This window comes from Lampetra planeri, chromosome 44, assembly GCF_965212315.1.
Source record: "Lampetra planeri chromosome 44, kcLamPlan1.2.h2, whole genome shotgun sequence".
NCBI lineage: Eukaryota > Metazoa > Chordata > Hyperoartia > Petromyzontiformes > Petromyzontidae > Lampetra > Lampetra planeri.
The window spans coordinates 10103095-10118799 of NC_136150.1; the positions used below are offsets into that span (position 1 = coordinate 10103095).

Sequence of the window (15705 nt, forward strand, 5' to 3'; positions counted from 1 at the left end):
TTCATTGTTACGATTAATAATCAGTTAACCAAATTACTAAATTTTCTATACTTCATAACAAACAAGTCCCAACTAAAAACGAACAATTTAAAAACTGTAATGAACTTAAGTAACACTGTTTTAACCTGCGACATGATTTCCGTCCTTTCTAAAGCCCTTAACATTCCCGTTACCCCACGCACAATTCCAGTAGATGAGATAATTGCTGAGGTAGAATCAGCAGTAAGACACCTTCCACATAATGAGGCAGAGATGACTAGGTACGAGGTTGCCAAAATAATTGAGAAAAATAAAGTACCTAAAGTAAATATTAGCTCGAATGAAGCAAAAGCCTTAAGAGAGCTTCGATTAAATAAAGATATTCAAATCTTGGCATCTGATAAAGGCCGCACTACTGTAGTGATGTCACGAGCCGATTATAATAATAAAATTATAATTTACTATTAGAAAGTACCTACATTAAAATTAAACGAGATCCAACTAATACTTTAGAACGTAAGACTACTGCAATCATTGCAAATTCATTAATCCAATTTAAGCCAAAGGCCTCAACCACCTAAGACTGTATGGGCTACCAAAGATTCGTAAAATCGACATCCCATTACGACCCATAGTAAGTGCCATTGGCTCTGCCACATATAAATTAGCAAAATATATAACTAAACAAATACAGCCCTACATCAGTAGGACATCTTAATTCATAATAAATTCAGAACATCTTGTGAATGTGATTAAAGATAACCGTAATGATATTCTGAGTTTTTATGTGATTTCTCTATTCACTAATTTTTGAGTTAATGAGGCGCTTAAATTGATACATTAGTAAAGAATACAGGTTTACCAAAAGATAATCCAAAACTAGCTGACCATTCTCTCTCCCCCCCTGCTGCCAAGGCCTATATAATCTCGTGCCACGGCAGATCTCTCGCCTACTTCAGCAGTTTTTTTATTGCTGTGGTTGTCCCACCTGATGACGATGGCTTGTGTTGTGATCGAAACGTTGTGATCTATTATTTTTCTACCTACGTGACTTTCACAAAGGGTATAGTTGGCCATTGTTTAAACAATACTACTTATGAAGAGGTGATTTCTTTAAACAAAAGGAAGGAGCAGCAATGGGCTCTCCTTTATCTCCTGTTATAGCAAATCTGTACATGGAAAACTTTGAAACAAGAGCACTTGCCTCAAGTACATTAAAACCATGTTTTTGGTTTAGATATGTTAATGACACTTTGGTTGTCTGGCCACATGGTAAAGATGCACTTAATGCATTTCTAAATAATTTCAATGCACAATCCAGTTCACCATTGAAACGGAGGTGAATAACACACTCCCTTTCCTAGATATTTGGCTTGGACATGACCTAAATGGCAAAATAACACACAGCGTTTACCGAAAGGGAACGCACACTGATGCCTTTCTGAATGCAGATTCACATCATCACCCAGCTCAGAAATCCTCTTATCAAGACGCTCATACATCGCGCTAAAACAGTGTCAGATGGTGAAAGTCTATGGAGAGAGATTAAACATGTTAAAGAAGTACTACGACAGAATGGCTACAATAATGCTCAAATTAACTGAGCTCTGAATGCCAAATCACGATTCGAAGCAACACTGCTGAAAGTGAATCAGATTATTAAAACAATTAAAATACCACATCTCAGGAGTAATTGGCAAATTAGCCCATATTCTGCAAAAGCAAAACATTAAAGTAAGAATTGTTACAGTACACAAAATTCAAAAACTGATATCTTGTACTAATGACGAATTACCTAATTTATCAACAGAAGGTGTATATCGGATTAATTGCTTATGTGGCAGATGCTATATTGGACAGACGGGACGTAACATCAGCGTATGACTAAAAGAACACCAAAGAAATATTACATTATTTCAAACACAACTGTCGGCAGTGGCAGAACATGCTTGCCAACAAGGCCACTCAATTGATTGTGATAACGTTGAAGTGTTGTGTAAAACTAATTGTTACTGGCCAAGACTAATTAGAGAATCCATTGAAATTGAGAGAAATACAAATAATCTTGATTTGAAGCTTTTGTGACTGCATTAATCCATACTCTTTGGTTCTTTTGGTAAAGTCACGTAGGTAGAAAAATAATAGATCACGATGTTTCATGTGAGCGGATCCTGAGCGGAGCCATGGCTGAGCCGCTCACACGCGTGGTCTTTGAAAGCATCTTATAACTTTTTTTTATTTTACCAAGTAATGAAGTGGCTTATCATGTGGAAATGTATAGCAACCATGTTTTTAAATGTGGAGGGAAAAACCGGAGGAAAAATCCACACGACAATGGGGCGAACATACAAACTCCAAATATATAGACGTCAGGGTTAGGATCAAACCCATGACCTCCTCTATACCAGGCGAGGTAGTCAACATCTTGCCACCATGCTTGCTATAATTAAGTTTGTTTTTAAAATCTGTAATTGTGGAATGGTTTGTATGCCCGTCGAGTTGCCCTTGAGAAAGAGCTTCTCGGCTCAGTGGGCTTTACTCGGTAGGAAATTAACTTCGGATTTTGATTTTAAAAAACTTATTTTGTGCCCATTTTGCAGCCCGGGGAAGATTGAGGTGGACAACACGGTGAGGAATGAGCACGTGATGAAAATGTTGCCCCGTCGTGTCTTCATGAAATACCTCTACGCCAACAGCAAGGAAGGTAATTGCTGCACGCGCGTGTACGCGCCCCCTTGCATGAAACAAACCACTCGCGTCCACGGACCTGACGTGGCCCACATCTTCTTTTAATGCGACCCGGAAGTGGGCATGCGACGGAGGGTGTAGCGCGAGTATTGTGAAGCTGTAAGACAAGAGTAGTTGAACCTAAGGCTCACGGGATGAATACGGCCCTCCCGCAACTTAATTTCGTACCACCCATGTGGCCACACGAAGTTGTGGCGATGGGAGTGCTTGAGTGTATGTGGTGAGTTTGGTAAAGTTTGAGGCTCATCTCCCAAATATAGCCCCGCGACTTAATATGGCCGCAGTGGCCAGATGAGCTGCCATGCTAATCGAGTACTAGAGGGGGACATTTTTGACCTGGCAATGCTTTTTTTTATTTGAGTGCACTCATAATTTGTCACTTCATGGTCCCCACCTTATTGCAATGTGCAGTCCTTTGTCAACCCACTGTTGGATGCAGGCTTCTCTGAGCCGGTAAACTGTTGGGGTTATTTGATTACACTTCACTACATGGGACAGTGCTGGGAGATGAAGGGGGTTGGTCAAGGCCTGTTTAGATGGCACTCGCCACTAGTTTTAGCCATGCTCAAGTGCATCGCATAATGCACTATGTATTGTTCTTCCCCAAATATATACATATATGTTCAAAACAGTGTTTTTTAATAGAGTTTTCTCAGCATTTATTAAAATGTTGCTTGGTAGCTGAGTGACGTCGTCATCCTATGATTAAAGAGCAGGATGTTACTCGCTGAGATTGATTAACGAACTGCATTACAGTTGCAGTGGCTGTGGACGATGGTGGTTGTGGTGGTGGTAGTGGAGGCGACGGTGGCAGCATTAGTGCCTTTGGTTGTGGTGATGGTCGCGGTGGTGACTGTAGGCATGGTGGTGGCGGTAGGGATGGTGGTGGCGTGGGTGAAGGTGATGGTGGCAGCAGTGGAGAGGCGATGGTTGGCAGCAGTAGTGCCGGTGCTTGGTGATGGTGGCAGTGGTGGCGGTAAGAATTGTCGTGGCAATAGGGATGGTAGTGGCGGTCGGGATGGTGGTGGTCGTGGTAGAGGTGGAGGTGACGGTGGCACCAATAATCCCGGTGGTTGTGGTGACGGTGATAGTGGTGGTAGGGATGTGGTGGTGGCTATAGGGATGGTGGTTGCGGTATTTCCCGGGACTATGAAGCAACTTAACATGGTGCCTTTTGTGTGTGCCGCGTGCAGTGAACGTGTATAAGTGGTACTGCTGCCTGTTTGAGATGTCCAGCGCCTACGAGTACACCTCGCAGCCGCGGCTCGAAGCTCTGCAGGCGAAGCTGAAGAGGGAAGAGACGGTGAGGTTTCAGTGGAGCTGGGCCATCCAGTTATTTCAGAAATGGGTTAACTCCACCGATTGTCGGTTAGAATGAGTTAATTTAGCGGGTGGCACGATTGACAATAGGTGTGTAGAAAAAAAATCACCTTTGTTCCCATACTCTTTGGTTCTTTCGGTAAAGTCACGTAGGTATAAAATAAATCATGACAATTCGGGCGCAACACAAGCGTCCGTCATCAGGTGTTCCCACGTGTGCTGCTGGACAGGAAACGATGGGCGGCGGGGTTCGGGGACATCGCCATCATCGATCATGTTGCTACCATTGTCTGAGATATATAACTTGTGCACTCAGTTGTAACATTGGTCTGAAAAGCCAATAGACTAATGGACTGAATGCTGTTTATATGTCAGAATCAGAATCATTTATCTTGGAGGAATCCGATGAGCTTTGAAGTTTTTTTTCACAGATGTCGAGTAGGGACGGGTCAGCGAGTTACATTAACTAATAATACAAAAAACGATATACAGGCAGTCCCCGGGTTATGAAAGACCCGACTTACGGAAATCCGACTTTACGGAAATGCTCCCATAAATCATGTAAAAATAATCTATATGCGGAAATGTTTGCTTTAGTTACGTCAGCACAAATAGTGCAGAGTAGTGAGGTTGCGGATGAATACCGTGGAGCGAGCGTTAGGGTGGGCAGCCACCTTACGCGAGGCGTAAGCCCCACCTTACGCTGCCTTCACCGAGCCCGAGCATTAAGGAAAATATAATTGTTTGTAGCGTTAGGTAATTTGTTTTTATACAATATGTATTGTGTGTATATGTAACTGTATATGTATAGGAAGAGGTTTGCAGATTTGCTGAGCATTTCTGTGAGGTCCTGGGGGAGGGGAAATCCCTCAGCCTGGAAAACATCATGGGGCAAAGTGGGGATGACCCTGCTGAGGCTGCAGTCCCTCAAATATTGGAAGTAGTCACCCCCTGCAAGTGGCTGGCTGAGGTGCCATCTTTTGAGGAAGTACTGAAGGCAATCCGTAGTCTGAGACCAGGAAAGGCACCGGACAGAGATGATCTCTCAAACGAAATGCTGAGGGAAGGTGGCGTTTGTATGCAGACTGCCCTACCTGACATCATAACAACAGTCTGGGCCACTGGACGGGTTCCGCAGGATTGGAAGGTTGCCCTGGTGGTCCCCCTCTTTAAGAAGGGGGACCGCACAGACTGTAACAACTACAGGGGCATCTCACTCCTCAGTGTGCCGGGAAAGGTCCTAGCAAGGATTATTCAACATCGACTTTCTAGGCATGCTGAGGAGAGGCTTGCGGAGCCCCAATGCGGTTTCAGGAAAGAACGGTCCTGCACAGATGCCATATTTTCTGTCCGTCTGCTACAGCAGAGGTGAAGGAAATTCCAACAAGACCTACATCTCTACTTTATTGACCTGGTCAAGGCCTATGATACCATCAATAGGCCTGGGCTCTGGGTTGTTCTTCGTGCTTTCGGAGTCCCTGACCCTCTCCTCACGCTCATTAAGGACCTTAATGATGGTGAGCGGGCCCGGGTAAAACTACGTGGCCGGGAGTCAAAGCCATTCCCTGTACACCTTGGGGTGCGACAGGGATGTCCTCTGGCTCCCACATTAGTTAACATCTATTTTGACCACGTAGTTCGTGAAGCCTTCAATAGCTGAACCGGAGGAATTTCCATTTGGTACAGATACAATGGGAGGCTGATCGATGCCCGGGTGCGGTCAAGGGATGGCTCCCTATTGGTCAACCATGTTATGTATGCCGATGATCTGGTAATTGCTGCTCACTCAGAGGAGGAGTTGGAGGCGCTGCTGCTGAACGTGGAGTGTGCCACTGAAAGGTGGGGCCTTACCATTAGCCCCACCAAAACTAAGCACCTGCCTGGGTATTTTGTACCATCGGACATTCCACCCCCACAACTCCCAATGGGAGTTAGGGCAGTTGTGGAGAGAGTGGAGAGTTTCCCATACCTTGGCAGTGTCATCATGACTGGCTCCGGTTTAACAGTCTCACTCAGAATCAGTCGAGCGGCATTATCTTTTCATCGGTTGCGTAACGCTGTGTGGAAGCTACCTGGTCTGTCGCTCCGCACGAAGCTCCACGTCTTCTCGGCCACGGTCATTCCATCCCTTCTCTACACTTGCGAAACGTGGATCCTCCTAATGGAGCATCTTCGTAGATTGGAAACATTTAGTCTGGCCTGTCTACGATCCTGGGTTTAACCAGGCTGGATTGTGTGAGAAGCTCACAAATCCTTAAAAAGTCCCATCGGTGAGCTCCTCCGGCAGGCAAGGCTGCGTTGGCTGGGTCATGTAGCCCGCATGCCCAGCCACCGCATGCCTAAACAGCTTTTGTTCGGCCGGATCGAGGGGGCTCAACGGGCGTGGTACGAGCTAGAGAAGAGATGTAGTGATGTGGTACAGGAGGACGGGGAGCTGAGTGGACTTGCCGATGACTGGTACCAGCGGTGTCAAGATCGGCCTCTGTGGAGGAGGCTCGTGAAGGACGCTACTGGGCAGTTGGGAGGCAGTCGCTCTCCAACAACAACGGAGGGCGGAGGAGCGACGCTCACAACAACGAGCGGATGGCTAAAGCACAGAAAGTTGGCACAGTAGGGGGTACAGGTATTGCATCAGCCAGTCATCTCAGTCAGTCGACCCGTGGCACCTGGGTCTGCCCCGTGACCTCCTGCCAGTGGGCGTTCGAAACTTCACGTGGCCTCATGGTGCACATAACCTGGCACAAGCGTCGTGGTGACATCACCGCCACTTAATGGCGAATGGCGGTTGTTGTGTACGTCTGTGTGTATGTATGTATGCATGCGTGTCGACGAGCCTACTCCGTCTTTGTGTGTATGTATGTGAAATCTAGGCCTTGCCGAATGCACGGTGAACTTTGGGAAGTGACTGCTTTCTGTTAACACTTAATATAAAAATCAATAATTGGATACAGTATATGTTCCATTGGTTTAATACATAATGGGTAGTGTTAGGGTAGATATTCGGTCAAATTAAAGAATCCGGAAGATGCAGGTAGTGATAGAAAACGAACGACAGCGCGATACAGTACTGAGAGAAAACGGTAGGGGAGGCACAACTATTTCAGAATAAGGGATTTTATCTTCATTTTGGGAGAACACTTTTCAATTTCTGACATGAAAAATTTGGATTACAGAAATCCTCGGGAACCGAACCCTTCTGTAACCTGGAGACTGCCTGTAAGATCAATATTGAGAAAAGGTCAGGAAGTCGCTAAAAATAAATATAAAGTATAGAAGCACAAATGACATAAATGAATTCCTACCGATTTGTCAACACAAATGCAAGCTTGGGCAAGGCAGCAAAACAACAACAGTGCCAGACCACACCAAGACAACACACCGTCCCATGTGTGGATTTCTGCGTGCATATTTTTATCTCCAATTAATGATAGGTTTGCATCAGGGCATTGCTTTTTTGCATTGACCGTGCGCTCCCATACTTTATATCGAGTGCTCTTGCCAATAACACCTAGCGAGATTCAGGAAATTTAAACCAGTGCTTGCTTTAAAGAAATGCCACTTGATAATATTGTCATACCACTCGTAATGGCTTGCCATGTTACAGTGCTGTATAAATTCTTATTATTAAACTGGAAAGCCAATTGACTGGCAGATTTTAACATTGTTATTTGTGTGCGGAGAAACAGAACCAAATTCTGCTCGTATTCGGTCTCACTGTACTCTTGTTTTCATTCTTTCTGAAGATGCTGGTCAAGTTTCTGGAAGATGGAGGCTTTCTCTTGGTGTTCCCACCCGGAGTGATAGTGAATGAGAGTGAGTGCATGTGAATACTGTTGTATGTGGAGGGTTTTACAATATTTAAGCTCGTCCATAATATAAAGGTTTTTTGGGTTAGATCGCGTAAATATATAAATGGGTCATTAATCATTTAAGCTCATGTCTTGGGGTTTTCTTACATCCGTTATAAGACCTCCACAGTGGTCACCAGGTCCATAGATCTGTCCAGCAGTACAAGTTTTTACAAGCATGAAACAGAAATAAACCACTCAGGCACTCGGTACACCACAAATCTGAGTATTTAATAGATCAAAGCATCAACTAGTGTCAAAATAACATCAACTTTGCATCATTATTCGTGTGCAGTATACATGAAAGACACATGACCAACCGACGAAACTGTATGAACCGATATATGACGAAGAAAAATACGAATGTCTAGGTGGATGATCTGCGAATGTACGAGCCCTCTAAAGTGTACTCCCCCCCCCCTCCCCCCTGGCCTACAACTGTGGCCGAGTCTGCCTCTCACGGATTGGACTTCACAGCCACAGCAGACGCTGTGCTAAGACCTAACCCCCAAGGCATAAGAAATATATGGTCTCCCGAGGCTGCGATGCCGACGACGAATTAGAAAAGATCTGTTACAAGGCAACCGCTAGATGCTCCCTCTGAGTGAGCACCAATATCTCCTCCGCACAGGTGACGTTAAGGCAGCAGTCTCTCGCCATTCTTGGCTTGCAATCACTCAGTCTGCATCTGGTTCCGCCTCTGCATGCACTGTCTCAAGGCTGCCAGCGAGGGTGCAGTTCGCTCCTTCGGTGTGTCTTCAGTATATTCTGCACTGGAGCCCCAATCGCGGATGAGGCTCGCAGTTGACCGCTGGTTGTGCCCGCGCTGGCGCACAGCAGATGCCCATCACTCCAGTCGGCAGAGTCCCCCGCGTTGTCTCCGGTGTCAGGCACGAAGGTTTCTGCACAACTCTCAGACCTTTCAGGCGATAAATCAGAGTCGGTATGCCTTGTATCGGATTCACAAATCAAAGACTAATATATTATGTACTCATGCAATTTTGTAAACAATATGTGCCCACGTATATGTGTTTGCACTCCTTAACATATATATCAAAACCAACCTACATTATCAAGTACAGAAAAATATGCGAACTATATGCCATAGCCTCAGCCTTAAAAATATGGGAAAGCACTGGCGTTGGAGCGAAATTTTTACTCTCCGAGAACATAACAGAATACGGAAAATATCGGAAAAACCAGACGGTTCTCTACCAGTCTGGAAAAACAAAGTCTGTGCACCTCGCAATATATCAAAAAACAATCATTCTACCTATATTCTTAGGTTTTTTCGGTAAAGTCACGTAGGTAAAACATCAAAATTAATAAAAATAAAATAAAGATCACGACGTTTCGGAGGCAACACAAGTCTCCGTCATCAGGTGGGACCGTCACAGCCAGATTAGCTGCTGACGGTCCCACCTGATGACGGAGACTTGTGTTGCCTCCGAAACGTCGTGATCTTTATTTTATTTTATTTTTATTAATTTTGATGTTTTACCTACGTGACTTTACCGAAAAAACCTAAGAATATGAATCCTTGCAGTCACGAAAGCTTCAAATCTAGAATCATTCTACCAGTAATATATCAGAAGTTATCATTTTGCCAGTCGGTCCTCTTGGTGAGGTAGCCCATGGGAGCCATGCCCTTCGCATATGTAATAAAGGTCGTTGAGGCGACTTCTGGAATCCGGTTTTTTATTCACTTTTCATTACAGCTTTCCTTCACGCTGCTGACCGGCAGTGTGAGAGGGATAGAGAGAGAGACGCGCCGCCACGTGGCAACCCGGAGCCCCGCTCACGCGTGGCCCCCTCCTCCGTTCGTTCCCGTTCTGACCACGTGTCCTTCGTCTCCACCCCTATTTAATACCCGGGTCACGTGGTACATTTCCACCAATCCTGGTTAGCCTCTATGGAATCTTCCAGGCTCCCTCGTAGGCTCCCGGGACCACACCCCTGACTCATCTCCCCATTGGCTGTGGCCAAAGCCAACAGAACCAATCCTCTACTTACAGCTGTCACCTTTCCATTACGTCAGGGCCACGCCCCTAGGCTTCCCCCCATTGGCTATGGACCAGGACCGGCAGAGCCAATCATCGTGACGAGTTGTAATCCGTCAACGACCCGGATATAACCTCACATTGCACATAGACTGACTTGAGAACATTGAATTCAATATTAAATGGCAATTTTCAATCTTTAAATCACACTCCTTCTCTTCAGTATTAATTACCGTTAATGCAACCAGACCATGGAACGATGTAGAACCTAAGTCTTTAGAATGGGAGGCCGGATGTTATATCTGTAGTGGAGTAACGCGCGCAGGGGTTTGCAAGTGGTGTGCACGCATGTTCAAGTTACGGACAGTGAGGTCGAAACAGGGCGAACAGGTGCGGTGAGCGAGAGCAACGGAAAGGAGATGGCTAATTAAGATGCATAGCAGTGATTGGCTGGCTGCAAATGCAGGCCACGGGCGTGAGGCGACAGGAAGTTGCCAGCGTAATTAATGAGGAGTTCATAAGGAGAGGGATATATACGGGAGCGTGGGAGAGAGGGAGTTGAGTTGGTCGGAGTGAAGACAAGAGAAGTCCAAGGCCCCCGCTCTCCACACCTCGCCCTCTCCAGCGGTGATGGCTTAACTCCCACTGGAGGCAAGGTTGAGGTTGGAAAGGCGAGGGTAGAAAGGCTAGCAGTAGAGAAGCTAGCAGAGTATATAGAGGAATGCTTGCAGTGGAGAAGCTAGCAGAGTATATAGCGGAAGGCTAGCAGTCGAGAAACTAGAGCGAAGCGAGCGGAGCCAAGCAGGCGAGCAGATTAAGTGGGAAAATCACGACGGATATACGGGGTGTCGAACACAAGGAGTTCTGTTAAAAAAAAGTGACATAGAAAAAGAAGTTGTCCGTGTGAAATAAAAACACTACATATCCATGTATGCTCTTTGCTACTTGCAAGGACCAACATTTTTACAAACTTATTTCTGACAAAGGGCCTATGTCCTGTGAAGGTCTCAGATGCGATATTACTTTTTTTAGATATTTCTAGGCATGAGAATGAAAGCCTCCATTCCGAGACCATAACTCTGCTGAGAGGAATGAAGGCCCTGTTAATGAGCTCAACATAATTGCACTATAAAAGAGAGCAACTTAAATACACTTGTGATGTACAATTATTAATCTAATATTAATTACATACAAATTATCATCATGAGGTACACACCCAACAATGTAGCACTTGTCAGTCGTCTGTGACCAAATCACTGTACAGTCACCCGGTCTTGTCGGATCTCGGAGTCTCGAAGTTTTCATGGACGGATATGGACATACGTCCATGCAATGCCGTATTTGTCATACATGACTAGCGAGGTATGTGCTTCACATGGGGTCAGCAAGGGGTAGCACGGCAAAATGCATTGTTGTACTCTTACTTACATGCTCCAGCATTTATGCTCCCTTGACTGCACCAACCTGCACCGATCAACATTATGCAGGTTCGGTCAGATGGACCTGTGCAATTTGGGGAGATCTCATTCAGCAGTGGATTGACAAGGCCTGTCTGTACATACTCGAACATTACCATATTTTCAGAATTATAGCACACACTCTTTCCACTGGTATTTTAAAGCAACATTTATGGGTGCGTCTTATAATTTGATGTGCGTGACCATGGTTGTACAACCATATTAACATGGGGTACAAATGTAAGTGTCTTACATTCCAGAGCATCTTATATTGTTAGATTACAGCATCAAATGTCGGTTTGAGTGCTAATATCCCGTGCATGCATCATCTCTTTTTTTCCCCTGTTGTGTTCTTGCAGAATCTCACGATGTGGAGAGCAGCAACTTGAAGGCCATGTTTGTCTTCAAGGAGCCAAGAATCGTCATTGGCAGTGAGTAGTGGTCTTGGAAACAAGCTGGGGCATGGATACCCTGTAGGAGAAATGTTGAATATGCCTAACCCTAAAACAACACGAATACACAACGTGAAACAAACACTACGTTGACTAGAGACGTGAACATGGGATCTTCATGCATACTGGTCTCAGTAAGCTGGTGGGGCAGCAGGGACAAGTGGTGTTGACTGGTGGACCAACAAATTATCATCATCGGCAATGATCAATCCACTGCATTCCAAGCCGTGACCATTTCTCCCGATGCCATAGGTGGGCGGTGGTGGCGCACGCCTGCAATCTGGCACAGTGGAGGCGAGGATTGGTGGATCGCGTAAATGTTGCGAAACTCCCTTCACGCGGACGCCAAGGAGCCCATACACTGGCTTGCCATGAGAAGGCGGTACAGCACAGTGGGTGATGATGGCAGTGACCATGATTACATTTTAAAGGTACAGGTGTGACTAACCCCGAGTCGGTGCTGCTACATTCACAGACACCGGCGCGCCGGACACAACCGCGCCGGACACAACCGCGTCGGACACAACCGCACTGGACACAACTGCACTGGACACAACCGCAATGGACACAACTGCACCGGACACAACCGCACTCAAGACCCCGCTCGGACTCAAGTCGCTCCTCACCGCTCAGCACCAGCTGCAGGAGGAAGCACACTTCCACCACCATTGGAAGGGCAAGCAGTCGCTGCCACTGGTGCCCATGCCTTGCTCACGCCTGCGCCACTGCTTCGAGTGGCTTTTGCGTTGCGCTCCAGCGTGGCCACCGCCGCCGTCGTCACTGTCGTCGTACCAGCCAGAGGAGGTGCCGCACAAGAGGAGGGCAACGCGAGTGCCAGGCAAAGCGCTCCGTACCTACCTGGACAGGCCCGACAGCTTCATGATTGCCGTTCCGACCGAAGATCAGATGATGGGCGCCGGCGGCGGGTGTGTCACTCGCCTTGGTAATGGAGAGAGTGCAGCGTCGTGTTATCTGCCTTGCTCTGGTACACAGGATGTCGTGGGTTCGATCCCAGAGCCTGACGACGCCTGTTCTCTCTCTTTCTCTCCCCGTTATGGTCACGAGGATTTTTCCCCGGGTCCTCCAGTTCCCCCCCCCCCAGGTTTAGAAACACATTTCGATTATTTGGCTTCAATAAATTTCCACGTGTTATGATATTAAGCCACTTTGATGAGCTATTATGTGTGGCCAGGTCGCTTCTGAAAAAGAGCTAATAGCTCAGTGGGCTTTACCTTGTCATTAAATAGTTTTATTTATTTACGAAAGTCATTGATGTAATCTTCGTCGTCATCGTTATCTTATCTGGATTTTAAGACGCACGAAGGCAGGTTGTCGGCTGCGTAGCGCCGTGTGCAGATCACTTTTCCACCACTCCACCAAAGGCAGTTGGACACTCAGTGAATGCTAAAAGTTGAAGAAACATTTTGAAACATCGGTTTTGTTAGAACATTTTTCACACAAACACACATATAGACCACTACAAACGCATAAAATGTGTATTTAGTGTGTGATCTCATGGTTAATCCTAATATTCAACACCGTGTTTACCGCTCGGCTAATTAGTTTTTAATTCAAAGCAAATCGGAGGGGTGGGGGGGGGCTGCGTCTTATAATCCAGGAGGTGTGCGTGCGATGCAGTCTATGCGCTGCGAGAATGGCACAACAACAGATGGACAGCTGACAAGCTACGAAGTGGCACAGGTGTGAACGGTCGCGCGGCGAGCCGCTGCCCCGCAAAATTTGTAAATGCATGTTGCGGACCCGTGCTTACCCGTGGATACTCACATTTCCAGGCCGCAGTCAGTAAATTGGTGTACAAATAATGAAGCGTGTATACATTAATTCCACGATTGGCAAGTCCGTGGTTGGCGAGGGATTGCTGTATTTGCATGAATCGCAAACGAACGATTTTTCAGTGGAGGATTCCACCAAAAATGGAATCGGCTTATCTGCCAAAAAAAAACCATTACCCCTCTCTCCCCGGTACCCTGCACCCCCGACACATTGTTACGTATATGATAAACTCCGCCGTTCTGCTGTAGTAACGTGCAATCTTTTTTTCCGCTACCGCAAGGCCTGTGGGAGGCGGAAGACCCCGACCTGTCGTACCTACGCCCCGCCAGAAAGAAGAGCCGGTTCGGCATCGAGGCAAGGGACAACGTCGGGGAGGTGGCGATGAAATGGGAGATGAACGACGGCGGTGGCGGCAGTTTGGACAATGACGACGCCGGGGATCTCGACAGGCTAGCGATATCGCCCGCCAGAGAGAGGGACTGCGGGGAGATGTTAAGATGGCGGTGCTCGGAGCAGGAGAGCACAAGGATGGGAGGGGACGCGGCCGAATACAAGCAGACCGACATCGAGCAGCTGCTAGCGCTGGTGCTCGCCAAGAAGATGGTGGAGCAGGTGAGGCCATGCGTTTGTGACCGGCTCCTAATGGAGTGTAAGTATGAGTGATGGGGTTTGAAAGTGTGTGTGATAGTGTGGTGTGTTGGGGATTGCTGCTAACTCAGGAGGAGTTGGAGGCACTGCTGCTGAACCTGAAGCATGCCACTAAGGTGTGGGGCCTTACCATCAACCCCACCAAAACTAAGCACCTGCCTGGGTATTTTGTGCCATCAAACACTTTACCCCCACAACTCCGATTTGGTGATGGGGCAGTTGTGGAGGGAGTGGAGAGTTTTCCATACCTGGGCAGTGTGCTCATTACCGGCTCCGGTTTGACAACGGGTATCTCACTCCGAATCAGTCAATCGGGATTATCTTTTCATAGGCTGCGTAACGCTGTGTGGAAGCGAGCTGGTCTGTCGCTCCACACAAAGCTTCGGTTCATCCCGGCCACGGCTGTGAGACGCTGCATTGTTTTAGTAGAACAGGACTCGAGTGAAGGGATATGACTAATTATCCACTGAAAAAATAGTCAATTATAATTTATCATCGATGGACGAATTGTCCCAGCTCTAGAGGGGATGTTCATGACTTGAACCGGTCGCATGTGTAGTGACTCAACTCGGAGGCAGTAATACTTGGAGCCACTTTTATTAACAAGCACCATCAGGATAACACACACCCTACGTGGGTGCACACTTATTAAGACCGTCTATTGTCGGCAGCACTACTTGGTTATAACAGTTGCTAGGCTGTCTGACTAACAGCGCCCCGAGATGGTGAAGACGGAGACGACAACGAGGAGATGGTGGCGATGACGAGATGGTGACGACAATGAAATTGAGCAGCACGACGGGGATCCCACTTCCAACAACAGTCACGAGGTCCTGCACAGGGGCCCCTCTTATTCTCCCAGCGTGGCCTTGCTCTGCCCTGGCCACGCCCCCTTTCTGGAACCTACGAGCGAGTTCCCGGGTCTTTCCAATGGGCCCCTTCTGTGACCTTTCCCGGAGATGTCCCCCTCGTATATATCGTGGCCTGCTGACGTGAGTACTGCCGTACACCGTTACCCTTTTCCGCCAGCAGCCAGCGCTATGCCACTACATCACTCCCCCCGTGAAAAAAAAAACAACCGTCTCAGCTGACAACAATCACATAATAAGAGCAAAAAGGACTTACAAGAATGTGTGCTAACACAATTAGTATAACAGGGAGGGTTAACAGACATCAGTAAAAAAAATCGTTTATATTAACCCCGAACCGCGAGGGAAGCATAACAATTAACGACGTCCGCCGGCGTGCTGCAGCCTACGAGCATCGGGAAGGAACCCCAGATCAACCGGAAGCCACAGCCCAGCTCATGGCGGTGGCCACCCGCCAGACGACATCGGAACGCAATTGAACGATGGGAAGGGAGCGGTTCAGTGGAAAAAAAACGCTCTTGGAGCAAGTCCTCGACGTCGGTCCCCCATCTCGAGCAGGAATCTGCATTTTGGGAACCACCGGGACATCA

General features: G+C 47.0%; 1 protein-coding gene across 6 annotated transcripts in view; it reads left to right on the forward strand.

Annotated features, from left to right (window-relative positions):
- Positions 1-15705, forward strand: part of LOC144732929 (uncharacterized) — a 112203-nt gene that overhangs the window by 67667 nt on the left and 28831 nt on the right. For 5 of the 6 annotated variants that reach the window (XM_078614606.1, XM_078614608.1, XM_078614609.1 and 2 more), the window contains exons 10-16: positions 2580-2683; positions 3921-4030; positions 7791-7860; positions 11712-11783; positions 12280-12747; positions 13443-13505; positions 13879-14210. In XM_078614606.1, the coding sequence (XP_078470732.1) occupies positions 2580-2683; positions 3921-4030; positions 7791-7860; positions 11712-11783; positions 12280-12747; positions 13443-13505; positions 13879-14210 (1219 nt within the window). The remainder of the gene's footprint in view (positions 1-2579; positions 2684-3920; positions 4031-7790; positions 7861-11711; positions 11784-12279; positions 12748-13442; positions 13506-13878; positions 14211-15705) is intronic. The other variant, XM_078614610.1, reaches the window with a different exon arrangement.